Raw genomic sequence first — 20,817 nt, forward strand, 5'->3', positions numbered from 1 at the left:
GAATCGATGGTAGATGGCGATAATTAATGAGAGACTGATAAAAAATTAAGATGTAAATTGTCGTGGTCCAGATGGCACTTGTGCATGAAACACATGACCTGAGTACAGCATCTATGTGTACAGGTGGCTTCGCAGCCTCTATATACATGTGTAAACTGCATCAAAGTCAATGCACCGCAACCAATTAATTTTAATTTAATGACATCACTCTGTCCTATAATTTGACGTTATCACCCGTCTATTTTATTGTTTTGATTTGACAGACGCATATTAAAAAATTGATTAATAAAAATCTTTTTTATTTTTTTATCCTTAATATATTAAAATATTAATAAAAATAATTTATTTAATGCACAATTATAAAAATTATTATAAGAAAAATAATTATTTAAATATATAATTTTAAAAATTTTAAAAATATTTTAGGATATAAAAAAAAATCACAAGCAAATAAAATGAAACAGATAAAATAATTTTTAATTTATTTTGAATTCTTATCTTATTTAAAAAGGATGATAATTTTTAATGTTGCTTGTTTAACATTTTAATATTTCTATTAAAATCATTTTTGGTTTAGAAAAATAAAGTCATTATTGTTGCTATCTTATCTTGAATATTACATTAAAATTAAACTTAGTTAATTGCAGTAATTAATTTAGTATACCACTTTTTAATTAATTTCTTAATTAATAATAATTAAAATTAAACTTATCTTATCATTTTTTTTCTAATGATTAATTTCTTAATATATCTAAAGATAATAATATATAAAAATAGAGAAGTCTATCATTTAATCTTTCAAATAATCAAATATAAGAAGAGCAATTATTTAGAGTAATTGTAAGAAGGATAAATTGTAATAACAACAATCGTAAGAAGATAAGTTATTTTATATCATATAGGAGGACAAAAGAAAAGAAAAGAAAACTAATATTAATAAACAAAAATTATTTTATTTGGAAATAAGAAAGGAATATAAGGGAAATTAATTTTGATAATTTTCTCTTTAAATTAAAAGAAAAATAAAAAATTATAAAAATTAATTTATAGAGAAAAATTAATTTTATTTTCCTTTTATATAACATAAGTTTTTTTTAAAAAAAACTTAGTTCCTTCTTATTTTTTCTGATCACTCATTAATAAAACAAGATAGAAAAATAAATTTGCAAAAAAACACTCCATTTTTTCTTGGTAATAAAAAAAATATTGGTTGATTAGCTTGGTGAATGGAATTCATATGCCAAGAACTAAGTTGCACAAACACGGGACACGAGATATAAGATACGAGAACGTACGCTATGCACAATTTCTAAAAAAATAGGACATCCACATGCTTAGGACACACTACACTAAATAAGTATAAACATTACTATTCAATTAAATAAATAATTATTTATAATAAATCATAAGCATAAAATTAAAAAAAATACTTAATTTATTATTTCAATATAGTTAGTTAAATTCTCAAAATATATTAATAGCGTGTGTGCATTTTTCATACAAGTCATACTAGGATGTCAAAATGAATGCATTAATAGTGTGTGTATATTTTTTTATACAGGTCATATTAGTGGTGTCAAAATGGGTTATGACACGCGAACACGATTCGTATAACACGCGAAATAAATGGGTTAAGGTTGAGGTTAAACGGGTTCATTTCATAAATGAGTTACCCATTTATAATATGAATATAAACGTGTCGTGTCACGGATTGACACGTGGGTTAGACGAGTGTTATTTAAGAGTAAAGAAGTAATTTTAGTGTTATATATAAATATTCCAATTAAAACCTATTTAAATTTTATTGTTGTATTACTTTTTATTTTACTTATGAATCTTAAAGAATTTACGCATGTTATGTTAAAAATTTATTTTTAAATATGATTGGAGTTAAATAGGTTAAATTTTAAAAATATTATAAGCATGTTGAGTAAGTCGTATACAGGTCAACACGACCCTTTTAACCTGTTTATGATATTAAGTGATTACACGGATTGTATATGATCAACACAACCCACTTATATAACCTATTTATGATATTAGGCGGGTTAAACATATCGTGTTTGTATCACCTGTCTAATTTTCGTGTTGTGTTCATATCGATAAATTTAATACAATTATTAAATTGATCATGATAATGTTGACGCTAATCGTGTCACGTGTTAGGTTGTCGAACTTGACACGCCAATCTATTTTGACACCTCTAGGTCATATCATGCATGGCTTTTGCCTATAATACTTAAGAAAACACATCTTATCATTGTAATTTTTTTTAATGTATCTCAACGGTACGAAAACTGCCTACATTACTAGAAATCAACTGATATATATTTTGAATGGTGAATTCTTATGTAATATGGTAAACTTCTTATAATTAACTAAGATTAATATATAAAAATCATATGTGAAAAGACTTCAAAATTAAAATGATTTTGATATATAAAATTAATATATAAAATATCTTTTGATATATACTACTTATATTATTAAAACTGGACTTCAAGATGGTCAGATCCTTATAGTAAGAGCATTCATCGTTTATTATGTGAATAAAAAATTATTAACTATTTATTCATAAAGTTAAATTTATTGATTTACATTTTTAAAAATAATGAAATGATACAAAGATAAAAAAACATAGAAAAATTTTTCAATATTTATTTAACACTAATAAAAAATAATTAATGTGTGCATGATTAACAAATTAGGTAGCTCTCATATTTAATAATTTTCTCAATAAAATTCTATTCTGATGCTATGCTATTTTTTAAAATCAATTCCAAATAATTTATAAAATAATATTTAAATATCCACGTAAAAAACGCGGTTTTCGACCAATACATGTATAAGCCTGTTAGAAAATTTCTATATGCATACGAGTGGCACCATTTTTTATTACTGTTATTGATCCCTTAAATATCAATCCTTTCAAAATTTTCATTAATACCCTCAAATTTAAACTAATTAAATATTAATTAAATTACTTTATTCAAATATATAAGAGTAAAATATCGATAAAAATTTAAACTAATTAAATTTTACTTTGCTAAGAAATATAATTGATTATTAATTTTTGAAAGAAACACAATTAACAAAATTGAAATTTATAATAAAAACTTATCAAAAAATTTACAAAAACAAATTAATAAATGTTTTATTTTGAGAGAAAAATAATAAATGATTTTGATTCAATGTAGAAAATGAAATGATATTTCGAAAATCAACTACATATATTTTTTTGAACTATGTTTAATACTTTTTATTTGTGATATTTAAACTTTATATTATATACTATATAATGTAACATTTTTGTAACTTTGCTGTTCTATTCTTCTCCTTCCAGACAAAGTTTTTTGGTTATGCTCCTCTACCCTGGAAAACGTTGCAAAATATAAATTTTATGTTTTATGAATTCCATAGATGTAAAGGGTTTTTTGAAAATAAATTGGTCAAACACGTAAATTCACCTGTAAATTTTATAATTTTAATTTTGTCGCGTCCTAAATTTTATGAATGATTTATTTTACACTTGAATTTTTAAATATTAATAATAATACATACATTTTCTTACTAATAAAATAACAATAAATTTTCGGGTTTTTGAATTTTACATGTAAAAATATTAATTTAAAGTGTAGTTAGCATAACTTTTTGAAATAATAATTTTAAATTTTTTTTCAAAATATCTAATAGATAATTAATGAATCTAATTTTATAACTTAAGTATTCAATAAAATGATTTTTGCAAATTATAGTATTTAATATATATAATTTTTTTCGTTAAAGTGTTTAAAAAATTAAAATAAAAGTTAAAGACGTTACAAAGTTAAAATAATAAAGTTTAGTTTAATTTTATTTATTTTCTAAATAAATTAGTTTAAGTTTTATTATTAATGAGAATTAATAGAATTGACAAATTAATCCAAACGAGCTCTAAGTTCTAGCACAGGATGATAAGAGATGGCGGACACTCGATCGCCTTTAGTCAAATTCCGAAAGAAAGGGTCCACAAACCAACCAAGCCATACGCGTACTTACTCACAGAACTGCTTCCATCCAAAGTGTGGACCCCAACATAGAGCACAGGTCCCACCGGCGCCAGAAAAAATCAAAAATATCATAACTCCATAACTGAATATCAGGGTCGTAAAGAGTGGGTCTCACCTCCCATCTCGCGCCAAAATATTTCCCTGCGGGACCGACCAGTCGGTGCATGGATAGCCTCGTCAATTATGGATTCTCTAAACTCGATTATAAAAATGCCAAATCTAACAGGAACACGTGGCGTCAACCTAGATCTGGAGACAATAACTTATGAATCGGACGACCCAGATTCGAAAGCAGAAGACCAAAAAGTCCTTAGCTGGAGCTCCTTCCTTATTATATAAGGGGCGGATTTGTCTTGGAGACTCATGCCTGTCACACACTTCGTAGCTGGCGGTATATTTTTCACTTCTTAAGTTCTAAACTCAAAACCTAAAAGCGGAAAGCTCTTCTTCTTATCTGCTTTTTATACACAACTCTTGGTTCTTGTGCCTTTGATTTGTATTGTAGTCATTTACATCAAAATCAAAATCAAAGCTTGTATTGAAGTAGAGGTAATCAATGGGTGCTCTCGATCATTTCTCTCATATCTTCGACTGCTCTCATGGCAGATCCAAGCTCAAGAAACGCAAGCAATTGCAGGTATATATGTGCTTTTGATTAGCTTCTTTCATTTTCCTCTTCTTTTATAAAATATATATTCCTCTTTTTGGAGCTCAGATTAATTTTCTGCTCTTGGCTTTGTTCGTTCTTACCAAAAAGAAAGAAAGAAATTTATGTTATCTCTCTCTCTTTTTTTTTTTTCTCAAAAATGCTTTTTAAATATTCAAGTTCATCTCAGATCTAACCTATTTGCAGTTTGTTACTATTATCAAATTAAGTTTTTAAAGTTTTTGGATGTAGTTTTGGAAGTAGTAGTTTCTTTTTTCCTTTTTTTTTTTTATGGGATTAAAATTAATGAATTTTTATGTGTAAAATCTTTGCTAACCAAAACTTATATTTAAATTTTATTTTGATGCATTTGTATGGATATCATTAACTTGACTGCTTCATGTAATACTATGAAACTTAGAGAAATAAGCAGTTGATTATTTTAATTTTAAATTTAAATGTGCAAAAATTATTTTTTTCTAATAAGTAAATAATAAATATTTTATCATGTGAAATAGTTATTTTATATGCAAATCAAAAATAACAATTAATATGTGAAATTTGAGAAATTTAAAAATATTGTTAGAACTGAATTAGAATTCAAAAAAAAAAAAAAAAAAAAAAAAATATATATATATATATATATATATATATATTTTAAGCAAATATAAAAAGGATAATCCAAGAAAGCTGCTTATGATTAAAGATCGACAACTTAATTGAACAAATACAAGAAATTAAAGAAAAGAAGTAGTCAAAAGTGGTTATGATGAGCATATAGATTCTGTGCTTATAGCACTACTAAAGGACATTTTGATCCACTAGAATGTCCATAAAGTGTCAATATAATGAATTTTGGTCTGGCCATTATTGTCTTCTCATGCATTTGCATTCACTGGATTCTGATTGTATGTGTTTTGACATTTTTCAAATGATTAGACGGTGGAGATCAAGGTTCGAATAGACTGCGAAGGATGCGAGCGTAAGGTTAAAAGAGCATTGGAAGGAATGAAAGGTGTAAAACAAGTGGATGTGGAGCGTAAAGCAAATAAAGTCACAGTCGTTGGATATGTGGACCCCTCCAAGGTAGTGGCACGCGTGGCTCATCGGACGGGTAAAAAGGCAGAGCTATGGCCATACGTGCCGTATGATGTAGTGGCCCACCCATATGCCCCTGGTGTGTATGACAAGAAGGCACCATCTGGGTACGTGCGAAGGGCAGAGGACCCACAAGTGTCGAATCTCGCACGTGCTAGCTCCACTGAAGTTCGGTACACTACTGCTTTTAGTGATGAGAACCCACAAGCATGTGCTATTATGTAATTAATTTTAGATTGTATTATTGGGTGTTATTATTTTTGGTTTTTAATTAGGGGTTTGTAAGTTTGGTAATTTTTGCTTTTATGTGGGGGTATTGTGCAATTATTTTAGTTTGTTTTATAAGCTTTCTGTATAATCATTAACTCTCTTTGGTAAAGGGGAAAAAGGAATCAAATTATTAAGTTTGGTTTAATAGTTGTTAATTGTATAGACAAAACATTAAATTTGAATTTTTTTTTTTTTTTTGTATACTGGTATTAAAGGACCTCTAAGGGTTATTACTACTTATTAGTGATGTTATTTTTGGACCTTTAAATTAATTAATATGTAATTATAAAAAAAAAATCTTTCTTTGTTTGTTTTTTCATAAGACTATCATGAAAAATTGATCAACAGGTTTCCGCATGTAGAAATAAGAATGTGAGCTACGCTAACAAAATCAATCCTAACTCAGTAAATTGATAAAAATTATTGTAATTAAGGGATTCGGGCTTGAAATTTTTTACTTTTTACATTTTTATAAAAGTATAAGAAAGCTATTAGATCAATTTTGATTAGCAGATATAACATTATTAATTTAAAACAAAAATAATTCCATATCCAAAATAAAGTAAGCTTCAAGTTTCAAATTATTTAAACGATAGTGATTATGGAATTATTTGGCAATGCAATGATCAAATGCACACTTAGAAGAAAAAAAGACAAGGAGACAAAAGAATAATAGTTAGAAAATGATGACAGGAAATGCTAAAGAGTCTTTTTCTTTTCACATTTGATTGATGATAGATGGCTTCATTGAGCAATTGAATATCTCGAATTGAAAAAGTGGCAAGATTTGGTTCTTGTATTTTAGGTGGTCCATATATAAATAGCTACTTTCACTATGTCGTTTAATGCTAAAGCATGCTCGAAGTGTAGTGTGGGGCATTCAGGATTCAGTATAGTAGTTCAATAATGTCTTGTAGCGGGTTTAGACTGACCACTTGGCTCAGCTGATTGTGGAACAATAGATAAGGTTTGATCTTTAAAAGTTAGCTCTCATTACAGATTCAGAATTTACCTTGAACTCTTATTACAGGTAAAAATACCTTCTCACCGTTAGATGACGAAGTTTCACCATTGCTTCATGTAGCCCTTATGTTTCTTTTTCAATTTTGGACATATAAATAATATGACTTTACCGAGTCTACCAACTGAGTAAAGTACTTCAGTAAGTATTTACTTCATATATGACGATCAAACCCTTGATTTCATTTAAGAGAAAAGAGTATCAAACTATTCATCTCAATATTCATTAATAGTAAATAATATTACCTTATTCATTATATTTAGAACAAATCGCATCTGATTGTTCCTTCTTCAAATGATCATATTTAGATGTCATAGGCTTATGTCTTCTTCTAAATTTTCTTCCTCTTGTTTTTTTTGGAGCAACCTTTTAACTAGTGGTAGGTATTATATATGGATTCACCGCAGATACTACTTCGGCTCATTATTGCCAAGAAAAAAAAGTTCACTTTTAAGGTCCTTGCCTTAAAAAAGTATTGTCATTTTAGATTCCTATTCTATGGTAGAGATATCAAGAACTTTTTTTTCCTACAACCTCAGGTTAGATGAAAAGTTTGCCGAGTTTATATTATTTACAATTTTTTTTTATCCGTAGGTTCATATCTAACCCGTACTCAACCCATTTATACCTTGAGCGTTCACCATTTAGTTATTGTGTTAGGTTAGGTTAAAAAAACATTGACCCATTGATATAGATTGAGTATTTTAAGTCAATAACCTCCGACCTATGAGTTGCACCAAATCTATACAAAATTACACAATAACTCAACTTATCATATCATCTAATTTTGCTGCTAGAATCTTAAAACAATTTTGAAACTTTGTTGTAGACATAAAAAAAGTTTTTGCATAAGTACAGATACCTTTCTTTTGAGGACATTCTAACTTAAGATTTTAAACTCTTCAACATTGAATTGCTTCCTTTGAGCACAAGTCTTCTAATTTTCTTCAAACACTTACATATCCTTCCATTAAGTAGAAAACTTCTAATTTCTTCAAATACTTTAATTTCTTCGGGTTTCCGAAGATTGTTGGTCTTTTTTTTTTTTTTTTTTTTTTTTTGACAATAACAATTTTAGCTGGCTAACAACTTGAATGCGGAATTTATGGGTGTATCAAGTGTGTGTAATATAAGAACGGTAAAAGTAAATGCGTATTAATCTGACTTTTTATATTAGGTTTGGATCTATGAATATATGATAAAACATAAATTTAAGCAAGCATATGTAGAAAAAGGAGCTTGATTTCATGAAATGTAAAAAAAGTTGGTTGCTTATGTTGAAATGTACAACTGTGATTACAAGAAATGTAAATTGCTGGGGCTTTTCGAAAAAGTAAAGACAAGGATTTTAGAAAATAAATTGATTGATTGCTTAATTGACTTGTCACATACTTGATTTGTTTGGTTTCATTTATCAGAGAACTTGTCGGGGATTGATCAAGCTCATCTTGCTCTTTTTATAATTTCCTTGTTAGTCGATAGTTAACCACGTTTTCCACTTAGTACATCAACTCTTTTGCTTCAAACATTATGTGCTTAAATAATGCTCAATTGCCTATGGTCTATTCGGTAAAATTAACTGTTTTGGTTGTTATAGCTGTTTTAATAGCGTTTAATTGTTAACTTAAAACGCTAAAAGCTAAACGTTACATCGGTTAACTTTTTATAAAACGTTACCTTAATTTCTAAAAGATAGGTCAAACGCTATGTTACCGAACACTATAAAAAATTATATTACACTGTGACAAAAACTTCTTAATCTAGTCCATAGTTATCATTTTGATGGTGATTATTCTTCTTTATGAAAGTGTTAGATCCCACCTAAAATCAATAATTTTATTTGGAGGGATATTAGAAATAACAAAAAAAAAAAAAAAAAAGTGTAGATATTAATGGAAATTATCCTGTATGTGGTGATACAGAAGATGTAGTGGAGACCTTATTGGTCTTTACTCAATTTAAATGTTAATAATTCTTTTTTGCATTTGTTGAAAGAAATAGAGGATGCTCAATATATTCAACTAAAATGCAGTTGTCCCATCTAGCAATCTTGTTCATTTGACCAAACCTTTATAAGGCCGAGTGAAATGTAATGACCAAACCTTGATATGGTGTGATTTTTAAGAAAGAGCTTGGCAATTCTTTGATATGTACTTAAAGTTGGTTCTTTGATATTTACCTAGGTCTCCTAAAGTGCATAAGTTCTAGTTCTTACAGAAGTTCGGAATTGATCGAAACCAGACGGAGGGAGGGGGACTAGGGGAAGCCAACCCCCCTCCCCCTAAACTCTAAAATTTTGCTTTATAATTTTATCGACAAATGTGGATTTATCGACAAGCAAACATGATAGCCATTCTTTGGCAAGTGCTATTTCGTTTGCTTATCTTTATATTTGAGGGCTAGATTTACCTTGAACTGGTGTATGTGCTATCTATTAACCAAATCAATAAAAATATAATTTTTTAAAATATTATTTCCATTTTTATTCTATATTTTTTTCCTAATATATGATAAGAATACATTTACTTTGATAAAATATTATTTTTCATTAATTTTGTCCATGAATAAACCTATAGACCGAATCTAGGCAAATCAATTCCTCTATTTGAAAGATCTTCTTAATTTTCTTTAGGATAAAAGTTTTCTAAAGACTCTGGATCGGATTTATGAATGGATTACATTAATGAAAATAAAGATTTTTAAAAAGTTTTTCCTACTTTACCCATTTTTCTCCAAATATGATGATAGGTACTCCATTTCATAGATAAAAAGCAATTTTTTCATTGGTTTCGTTTATAGGTAGAGTCATAAATTTAGTCTAGACAAGTCATTCTCATTTATTTATTATGTACTACTTTTGTTCTATAATACTTGTTACATTTGAAAAAATGGTTTGTTCCAAAATAATTGTCATATTTATGATTTCAGGAAAAATTAATGTCTTTTTTTCATCTTTACCCTTTATATATGATCAATAATTATTATTTCAATTTAATGATTTTCATAAAAAAATAGTTTTAAATTAAGGGTATTATAGTCAATTTTCTCAATAATTTATTGTAATTTAGACAAATTTAATGATTTTTTTAAAGAATATGAAATTTTAAATATGACAAGTATTATAAAACAGAGGTAATACTGTTTTTTTTATTTTTTTTTTATTTTTATGGTTCTAACATAAATTTGTTCACTTAATATTGAGATGCTAAATTGGGTGAGGCTATTGATCTAGATCAGTAAGGATCTTTAATGTAAAGTTTTTCCTATTTTTGAATAATAAAATATTTTAAAATTTTAAAATTAATAAAAAGGTAATTTAATCAATTATAAATTTTTTCATCGTGATTTAATATTTTCTGTTTAATTTGAAATGTTATCAATCAGTGAAACGGTGGGAGTATATACAAATAGCTAAATCTAACGGCCTCTAAGTCTGCAGCCGCTGAAGTGAGCCCTAACCTAAGCGATTTGCTTCTCCGGCCCACTTTCTTTAGTCATCACCATTTTGGCGGGAAAGCGAACCCCGCCAAACGCTAAAACCGGGAACTGGAAACTCCTCTACGCAACAGAGTAATCAACATAAATCACAAAGCCTCACTTCTTTCTAATTTCCCTCTTTATTATTTTCCAATAACATAGAATGGCAGCAGAAGAAGAACAAGAGCAAACACCAGAACAGGTAGAAGAAGAATTCTCAGTATGGAAAAAGAACACGCCGTTTCTCTATGACCTCGTGATTTCTCATCCTCTTGAGTGGCCGTCTCTCACCGTCCAATGGGTCCCACTATCGGCTCCGGTGCCTCACCCGACCGATCCATCTTTCGCCGTTCATCGGCTTGTTCTTGGAACCCATACATCCGATGATTTCCCCAATTTTCTCATGATTGCCGACGCCGTTTTGCCCGCCCGTAATGCTGAGGCTAAGTTCGATGGCAGACCTGAAAATTCTGTGATTCCAAAGGTGATATATTATTTGGCTTGGATCTGTGTTTTAAATTTTTGTATTTTGTTTTGTGGCTATTAGGTATTTGATAATAGTACTAGCTGAAAACGAATATTCTGCGGCTGATTAATTGTTTTGTTAAGTTCAAGGTGATGGCCAATAATGTGGAAATTATATTCCTAAACAGAGTATTTGGTGATTTTCTGGTGTTGTTTTCGAATTGTGTTTTGGGGATTTAGTATTTGTTGAAATTACAAGCAGAAATATTTTTCTGGTGAATTACTAAATACGATGTAATTTCTTATACTTATTATCCAATAATAGTTTGTTCATGTCAACTTTTAATGAAAAAATTACTAGCAAAAAATGGTTCCTTTTATAGTTATTTCACAAGGGACTTCTGGCTTGAATGCTCTTGCAAAGAGGAAATCTTCAAAGGTTAAAGGGGGCTTCAGGGATTTGAACCTCTAACCTCTTGAACTATAAGGCAAGCATTGGACTGTTAGGGCTACTGTCCCAATTCGTCTTAAATGCTTTTGTCGCTATACTTGACAAATGTGCTATGGAAATGTACACATAGTAGAAAAACTATATCAATCTTATACTACAAGTGGATATTTGCAACAAGAAGTTAATTTTAGTTTTAGGCTCTGACCTCACATTCATGATAAATATTATATGATTGTTAAGTTATATGTGAATTTTGATTAAGAAAGGTCTAGATATGCTTGGTCTTCCAAAAGAACTGATGCAAACCAAACAAAATATAAGAAAAAGATAGATGTAGCTGACCCCAACTAGCTTGGGATTAAGGCTTAGTTGTTGTTGCAAGTTCTTTAAAAACTTTAAGGAGTGAGGTTGTTATTCTTGATCTGGATTAATAGTTTGTAATGTGCTATATGGGGCTTGTACCTTCAAAAGATTTTTTTTTTTTTACATGTGATTATTAAATAAAATGTGTTTGCCAATGATTATGCTGATATTATTAATTCCTAATTGTTGGTATTACTTATTCTTTAAATGATTATGATGATGTTCAATTTATTAAGTTACTGTCTCCCTATTTTTTACTTAAGTACCATTTTCAAGAAGTATTCTATAAATTCTTATCTTTCAGAGAAATTTCTAGCTGAAAGTGTTTTTGCATACTGGTAGGTGGAAATAACTCAGAAGATACTTGTTGACGGAGAGGTGAATCGGGCACGATGTATGCCTCAGAATTCAGCTATTGTTGCTGCGAAGACAAGTGGTTGTGAGGTTTATGTGTTTGATTCTACCAAACAGGCTGAGAAACAACAACAGGATGGTTGTGATCCGGATTTAAGGTTGAGGGGTCATGATAAAGAAGGGTATGGGCTATGCTGGAGTCCCTTTAAGCAGGGATTTCTTGTGAGTGGTTCACATGATAATAGAATATGCTTGTGGGATTTGTCTGCCATTGCACAAGATAAAGTACTTGAGGCAATGCATGTATATGAGGTGATCATACGACTTTACACTTTCTTTCTTGGTACATTATGTTAAACTTTTTAATTGCAGTACATTAGATGTTTGATTGGTTGTTGTTGGGAATTTTTCTTTAGGTTCATGAAAATGTGGTTGAAGACGTGTCATGGCACTTGAAGAATGAGAATTTATTTGGTTCCGTCAGTGATGATTGTCGGTTAATGATATGGGACTTGCGCACCAATCGACCCCAACATTCTGTTAAAGCTCATGAAAAAGAGGTTGGTCAATCTTGAAGTAGTTTAACTTGTCAATTAATTTCTGCCTAATATTTTTTGTTTCAAAAAGTATTGATTGTTACTGCTGATCTGGGACGTCACATTGCATTTGCTTTACATAGTCAGCAGTCTACCTCAACTAACTATTCAATTTATCAATCATCTAATTGAAGAATGTTTACTGCCTTGTGCATTAATTAACTCCACAATTCCTTATCATTTTTTTCAGGGATATTTATTTTATATTTTATTAAATAAGCAAGACATATTACAAGATATCTGCATGTTTAGATGTTGTCTAAGTAAGAATGTCAGAAGCATTGGCTAACAATGTCAGGTTAGTACTAACTCATTGTTTGAAGAGGGTAGGAATAATCAAGTAAAGTGTGTGTACAATTAGACATAATTTATGTTTCTGCTTTTACATATGCATGCCTTATGCTCAATTATCTGGAGCTGTTTGCCAAATGCCCAGATTTGCATTCTAAATAGTTTTGTTAAGAAGTGTTTCTTTAACTGCAGTACTGCATATGGTGATGCTATGCAAACTATATCTGTATTCATTGCATATTCTCTGTAACCTTCAAATCTTGCTTTTCTGATAACATTTTGCTTTCTTGGTCTCAGGTTAATTATCTTTCATTCAATGCCTTTAATGAATGGATTCTTGCTACGGCATCTTCAGATGCTACTGTCGGTCTGTTTGATATGAGGAAGCTGACTGTGCCGCTGCATGTTTTAAGTGGTCACACGTATGTTATTTGCCTCTCATATGGATATTAGGTTTTACTACCATGTTTTGTGTCTGCTATTCTGCATTCCGATAGGGGATTTGCCTTTTTCAGATCCTCGACTAAAACTGCTTTCACTAGTGGCTTTATGCACAATTACTTTCTTTTTGATGAGCTTCTGCCTGTCTATGTTAGAAAAGCATGATGACTACTCTACAACATGGAATTAGAAGTAGATTATTCAAGCATGTCACTGATTTTTGAATCTCCTATTTTATTTTCTCCTGCTCTCATGATGGATTTTGCTTGCTTGCAATGCAAGATGTCTATTTCACAAGTTTTTTTATGCCATAAAATGAAGCCTTTTATTACTTACGTTACTAGTTAAGACAATAAGACAAGTATTATAACTATTGTTTCTCACGTGTACTGAAATTTTGTGATTTGGTCTTCGTCATTACATATACAGCTTGCATCTAGGGTTTAAAATTATAAGCGCAGTTGGGATCATGGTTGTGATAATCACAGTATCAGGTTTCGCAGCTAAATAATAACAGTGGCAAGAGTAACAGTCCATAATGAGGTGGAACAGAATAACATTATTTCCACTTAAGATTCCCAAGTAATTATCTTCAGATGGCCCATAATGCGACTATCTGCTAAATAACCACTATGGAACAGTTGATGCTTGCATTTATCGTCCCAATTTGGCACTAGATCATTTTATTTTTGAAATATATTGAAGTTACTTGTGTTTTTATCAACAAACCAAAAGAAGAACAAAATGTTGATGTGTAATGCACATGCTAATGAGTAAACCACATCTTCATTGTGGATTTTTTTTTTTTTAATTACTTTTACAGCGAAGAGGTCTTTCAAGTGGAGTGGGATCCTAATCATGAAACAGTGCTAGCATCTACAGCTGATGACAGAAGGTTGAATGTTTGGGATCTGAACAGGTATTTCAGTTTAGACTTTAGACATTGATAAATATGTCCATAAAGTATTTCTGCTGTTTCTTTGTTCTTACCATATCGAATTGCTTTGTCTTTTATTTATTTCCCACTGATTACCAATAAAGGAAAATAGTAGATATTTTAGAATTGTTTGCCAATTAAGCTACTATTTATAGCAATTCCAGTCCTTTAATCAAATGGGCAACTGCTTTGGTTGCAAAGGCTGGGGTTTGAGCAAGTTTGAGTTCTGAATCTGACTGCTTAAAGCAACTTGCTGTAACACCAAAGTTTTTCTCTTCCCTTTGTCCATAGAGGAGAGAGAGAAGGTTCTATCCTCCAAACAACTACTGAGTTTACTGTAGTATCTTGTTGGAACTAGCTGTTGATAATGCCCATGAATATATTATAGTTCAGCAAGCAAATTATACTAGTGATATATAGCTTTGGACCATCATATATGTCACAAATATCTATTATGTATTTAAACAAACATAAATTACAAATTTTGTGCACGGCATTATGTTCTTGATGAGGATGTGATGTGCTTAAACTCTATTTTTGTTAATTTGGTTCTTTTGATATTTCAAATAACGTGAAACTTTTGAAACAAGTTCTCACATGATGACTTGACTCCTAGGAGCGAAGTTTCATTTAATTTGACTGATATTATGATGACTTCAGGATTGGAGATGAGCAATTAGAGTTAGATGCAGACGACGGCCCCCCTGAGCTTCTTTTCTCCCATGGAGGTCACAAGGCTAAGATCTCAGATTTTTCATGGAACAAGAATGAGCCCTGGGTCATTTCAAGTGTAGCAGATGACAACAGCCTTCAGGTATGGCAAATGGACGAAGGCATTTATCACGATGATTATGATATGCTGGCTGCTGAAGAGTGATGACCTTCTGTAATTCTAAGATGAGTTAAAAGCTAATGTTTCCTTTGTAGCTGTATTGGTCACCATCATGATTATGTTTGTGACAAACGTGATGAGATTTTGTACTTAATGCAATCTATCTGAGTGATGCATAAACAACTATATTAGTAAAAATGTAAGTAGAAAATCATTTACGTGTTATATCGGCCTCTTGACATGCTTTTTGGAATTGCAATTTGTGACTAAAGATGTGTTCTCAAATTCCCATTCGAATTGCTGTTAGGAAAACTTTTCTATTGACATGTTGGTTAACAGTTGTGAAAATTTACTTCGATGAATTTCACATTACGGTTATATAAATTTCGAAACAGCTAAACAATATTTCAAAACTCATTATATATATATATATATATATGATATTATTTTGCTGCCAAAATGATTTGTGACGAAATGGTTTTTGCTGCCAAAATGAAACCATATGGACTAGCCAAATATGATATTATTTTATGTTTTCTCAAAATATGAAATTTTAAAGGTCTCCAAAGAGGGCTTGCTTTCTTCCAAACCTTGTTCCCAAACAATCTAAAAACTTAAAATTACCTTTTCTTACCTAAAAAATCTCCACCAAAACAGTCTGTAAAATGTTCCGGTACAATTTGAAATAAAAGACAGAGGAGGCAAGTGGATCAATATCTCCAATTTGGGGTAAATAAAATTCTGAGCGTAGGAAATTTGATTTCTCAACAGAATCCGCCCTTGCCTTAAATCAGCTGGTCCCAAACATGATGTGATACCCCAACAACTGAAATTCAAAGTCATTACTACTCCTAATTGGTTGGACCTACAGGAAAATACTATCCTCCTCAGTCTTTATCAGCGTCTTCTGACAATTATGGTTTATTGACGTATCTGCTTATAAATATCAGCAGCATGCACAAGGAAATTATTTCCCTCATCCTACAAAAGAATCATTAAAAGAGCCATTGAAAAGTATTGACAGGTGCTACAGAGAGAGAACTCTCAAGGACCTTCTTTTAAGTATTTCCTACAAGAGCATGAACTCAAAAACGGAGTCATTACGCACAAAAACTCAGGCCTAGTCTGCAAATTGACGTCTACTTCAGTGTGCCTAAGAGAACTTATATTTTCACCTCCAGGAAGGTAACGAACAGCCCATGTTCTCCAACAAGCAGAAAGACCCTTTCCCTATGATCTGCAATCTGCAGCTTCAAAGGTTTCAATGGAGCAAAATGTACCCCAAGATATTCAACCGTAATACAGGGCTCGATTTCTCAGCATGGTTGTGGATCACTTTCAAAAATAAATTTGTCATAACAAAAATATGCTCAATCTACTTGAAAAATTGTTAACTAAACAATATCCTATCCTCTTTTCTATTTGGCCAAAACGACAATACAAAAATGATATGCAGCTGAGGTTAGTATTTTTTTTCTGTCTAACATTTAGAACAGATCAACAAGTTAGCCATCTGAACAAAATTTTGAGAAAAAAATAACCACAGAGCAGAAACAAATACACCATAAACAATATCCTCCATGCCTTGCTGTTTCTGGCTCAAACATGGTTGTTGGTGAGGTCCCAGACCCAGCACAAATTTCACATTGCCTCACTTACGAACAACTATCTGTCCGGTTCATAGATAAAACCTGGGGCCCTTCCCTAAATTCTGTAATTGAGCAATGAAGAATTCATTTTGCTTAGAAGGAAAGAAGATCTTCATAAGAACCCACTCAAACATTAAAAGGACAATGGCAAAATAAAATTAAAAAATAAAATCACATGAAAAAGAAAAAAGAAAAAAAACTAATAGCCAACTACAAAGAACATGAGCAACCAGCGATGGCAATTATTAACCAAATACCTTTAAAGGATAAAAGGAAGGAATAAGTAAAACTTTGTCATGTTTAACTTCTCAGAAAACCATATTGCTGGTCTCTGCTCATCACTTACACTAGCTACAGATCCATCAAGTGTCTCCTTTACAAAGCATTTTTCAGACTAAGGACCTCAAACTAATGAACCCGCTAGCTAAAGCTTAGTTCAGCATGGATAGTACTGACAAGCGAGAAACTTAGAAAAAAAAAGAAGAAATGAGGAGGAAAAAAATAAACTAACCAAACCTAAGAAAGCAACACGAGGAAGTAGATTCAGCAGCTCAACATGGCTAGAAGGCAATATGCACCCTCATGAAAAAGAAGAATACCCTCACAAACAGCTATTCAACCTCCTGTTGCTGCACGAGCCCCACCTAACGGATAAAAATAAAAGATCAGTCAAGGAAACAATAGCAGCAAGTTGCTCAAAATTCTAAAAGGAAGATGGTTGTCTCAAAAAGGACATACTAGTTAATGCTGTTCAAAGAATCATAACTCCTATCTCACCCTGTTTCCCACCAGTCCCTTATCTTCTCTCTCTCTCTCTCTCCTTCTCTTCTTTTGTTCTCTCTAAAAGAAGGACCCTCCTGTTACTCTCGTCTTTCTCATGGAAGAAGCATCATAATGTATCTCACATAAAGGATAACCAATTTCCTAAGTCTAGTGCAAACCTTTTTTGCTACATAGATCTAATCATAGCACAGATGTTCATCAGATAACATTACTGCCCTATAGCTAATAGGTTATCAGACCACAGATGTAAAAGTTCAGGTTCTAAACAGAAAGGGAAAGCACATCAACACAATTTCAATATGCTTGAGAACATGAACACTTAATGCCTAGCGCTCATGAGATTCTACAAGGACTCAGGCTCATATTCTCAGGCTGATTATCCTATGAGAAAGCAATTAAAATATATTGCATACACTATAATATTTATGCCAAAGTCTTGTTGGAATATGGGAATACCTAATGGAGAAAATTGTCAAGCAGATAAAGGACAAATATTCTCAGGCTGATTATCCTATGAGAAAGCAATTAAAATATATTGCATACACAATAATATTTATGCCAAAGTCTTGTTGGACTATGGGAATGCCTAATGGAGAAAATTGTCAAGCAGATAAAGGACAATTTGAAAGAGAATATATCAGACAAACTAAGAGGCAAAAATGGTTAGCAGGAAAAAATGTAAAATATGAAACGAATTAATGTGATATTCTTAACAGCATTCCAAATTAAGAATGCGATGAATTGAGAAGAAATATGCATAACAAACTCCCCTATAGGAAGATTCTACGGAGAGATCTCAGATATCTCTTTTGCGACTTATATCTTCAATATGCCAACAAAGTGCCTCTACCTTGTCAGCGTCAATGCTATACTGAAGCATCAGGTTTTCCCGTTTAGATTATTTACCACCTGTTGCTAACACTGGTTTCTTTTATCTTAAAACAAAAGTTTGCTATAAAGAAGGGCAACAAAACTCTAAAAATTACTATAAACCATCAATACAAGAGCTATACATGTGTGATTGAAAAGGATCAGGTAATGCCTTATTTAAACAAAATAACAATCTTCCCCCAACTAGCATTTTTATACAGCAACCATGACAAATGGCTAAAAATAGTAACATAAATAGAAAACACCATACAGATAAACACAGATAAGTACTCTAATGTTCACCTTTCCTCTTATTTGTGCCAGAAGAATTGCCATTGCCATTTGTTAACACAGTCCCAAGTCCACAACCAGAGAGATCCTTCACGCCTGTGTTTTGACTTGCTAGGCATTGAAGATTATCAAACTCACAACCACTATATCCTTGCCCATTTAAGGCAATACCTTCACTGCTTTCCCCACTCTTTCCATCCATTGATGGATGCAGGCAATAAACCTGACCATTACATTGCATATTACATGGATTCATCACATAAGCACCAGGCAAATTTGGATTGGCCAAGCTCACATCATTAGTGGATTTCTGATATGGAAAAGATCCAATCTCCCCTTCAATCCTGCCCCTTATGTCCACAAGCAAACACTTGAGCCTAGCAACCTCAGCTTCCAATGCAGCTTGTCCCTGCAGCCTCTTAAGTAACTGCTGATTCAAAGCCCTTAATTTCACAACTTCATCCTCCAAAGATGCAGCCCTTGCCTTCTTCTTCTCCCTATACTTCCTGACGGCCTCTCTATTGCCTAATGGGCGTTTCTTTGACTTCTTTTCAGTAGACTCCGCAGTATCATCAGTTGCAGTCTTATCATCCGAAGGTGCAGAAACAATTTTGGTGTGCACATGAAAGCAAGTATGCGTATGAGAAAAATCAGGACCAGGAGGGTTGCAAGTATGTGTGTGAGTACAGGCATGACTATCCTTGAATAGTTCCTCAAAGAAATTATCCATAGAGCAATTGGGCTGAATGTCACCAATGTTCGTGTTAGAAAACACTTCTTGCTGTGAAAAATCTACCTCACCATCGTCCATTTTAGCCAAAAACAAAGAGGAACATGCAAAAGCTAGAGAAGCAGAGGAAAACTGGGTTTTTTTACCCAATTTGCGACCCTAGCCAGATGGGAAACAGTGGTTTCACCACTTATAAGCTGCAAATAGAAAATTTTGATTAAGCCTATCAGTAACTTAATCTAAACCCTAAAAGCTAAGTGCTAAAGAACACAAATTTCAGCAATTCAATCACAACCCAGATGTTAATTCAAAGAAAAGAACATAAAACAACTGATTAAACAACCAATTCCAGGATAATAGGATCAATCATCAAGTACAAGAACCAACCTTACCTTGAAAAGAAAATACAAAAATCTGTTAATTAAGAGAATAATTCTATCAAATTGAGGTTATAGCATAAAATGAGAAACAAAATCAAGACAGAATGTTAGAATCCACGAAAGATCAGCACTAAAGACTCAAAATTCGAACCCTAGACAGAAAACGAGAAACTATTCAAATACAAAAAAAAAAAAAAAAAGTTAAAAACAACGAAATAAAGAGATAGAATTTTAAAAAGAACCAAGAAAAAGAGAAGACACATCAAATATTCGAGATGAAAACAAAAGGCAAGTGAAAATAAGCGTACCAGAAAAGAGCGATTTTTGATTCTTCTTAAGAGACAGATTCCACGAAAAAGAGAGAAAGAAACTCTCTCCCCTTTCTCATTATTTAGTCAAGAAACAGGACGTGTCTGTGTTTTCAATTTATACGTACTTGAGGCACTCATTTGTAAATTAATAAAAATATATGAGAGAATTTATGTACTACAGGTCCACTACAGTTGAACCACTCTGGTGGGGCCATATCATGGCCGTGATCTATTAAGATCATACTGTTGTGTTTACCTTGACTTTGGCCATGTCGTGGTCTATCAATTCAACTTCGATTTCTTTTCTTCATACACTACACAAATTTTATTTTTGGTGTTTTTACATTTTTTATCCTATCTCGGTATTATAAAGACATGAAATAAATTTAATTCTAAGTACGTGTCACTAAACTGAATTTATATTTTTCATTTTTAAAAATAATTTTATCTTAATATTCCTAAGAAATTTATTTATTTATTTATCTCTCCTTGTCACTATATATACAGCTGTT

The 20,817-nt window shown here is 31.4% G+C and overlaps 3 protein-coding genes across 7 annotated transcripts; 2 read left to right on the top strand and 1 right to left on the bottom strand.

Moving 5' to 3' along the window:
* The first annotated feature begins 4,424 nt into the window (after nt 1–4,424).
* On the top strand, nt 4,425–6,208 carry LOC105641790 (heavy metal-associated isoprenylated plant protein 26). The gene is made up of 2 exons (XM_012226391.4): nt 4,425–4,686; nt 5,635–6,208. Exons 1-2 carry the CDS (start codon nt 4,606–4,608, stop codon nt 6,016–6,018), a joined length of 465 nt encoding a protein of 154 aa, XP_012081781.1. The 5' UTR covers nt 4,425–4,605; the 3' UTR covers nt 6,019–6,208.
* A 4,306-nt stretch (nt 6,209–10,514) lies between these two features.
* On the top strand, nt 10,515–15,516 carry LOC105641789 (WD-40 repeat-containing protein MSI3). Its single transcript, XM_012226389.4, has 6 exons — nt 10,515–11,045; nt 12,183–12,506; nt 12,611–12,754; nt 13,379–13,503; nt 14,346–14,441; nt 15,120–15,516. Exons 1-6 carry the CDS (start codon nt 10,725–10,727, stop codon nt 15,334–15,336), a joined length of 1,227 nt encoding a protein of 408 aa, XP_012081779.1. The 5' UTR covers nt 10,515–10,724; the 3' UTR covers nt 15,337–15,516.
* Nucleotides 15,517–16,640: 1,124 nt separating this feature from the next.
* LOC105641788 (basic leucine zipper 23) lies at nt 16,641–20,437 on the bottom strand. 5 transcript variants are annotated; one of them, XR_016322507.1, is made up of 4 exons: nt 20,303–20,437; nt 18,897–19,811; nt 17,457–17,584; nt 16,641–17,002 (listed from the first exon to the last, which is right to left on the bottom strand). XR_016322507.1 is itself a non-coding variant. In XM_012226387.4 (3 exons), exons 2-3 carry the CDS (start codon nt 19,693–19,695, stop codon nt 16,947–16,949), a joined length of 855 nt encoding a protein of 284 aa, XP_012081777.1. In that variant the 5' UTR covers nt 19,696–19,811; nt 20,303–20,437; the 3' UTR covers nt 16,641–16,946. The 5 variants fall into 5 exon arrangements, 3 of the variants coding, with proteins under 3 accessions (XP_012081777.1, XP_020538022.1, XP_020538023.1); XR_016322506.1 differs by having other exon boundaries at nt 17,452–17,584; XM_012226387.4 differs by lacking the exon at nt 17,457–17,584.
* Nucleotides 20,438–20,817: the final 380 nt, after the last annotated feature.

This window comes from Jatropha curcas, chromosome 1 (assembly GCF_041381405.1).
Source record: "Jatropha curcas cultivar XTBG-Jc1 chromosome 1, XTBG_Jcur_1.0, whole genome shotgun sequence".
NCBI classification, from domain to species: domain Eukaryota; kingdom Viridiplantae; phylum Streptophyta; class Magnoliopsida; order Malpighiales; family Euphorbiaceae; genus Jatropha; species Jatropha curcas.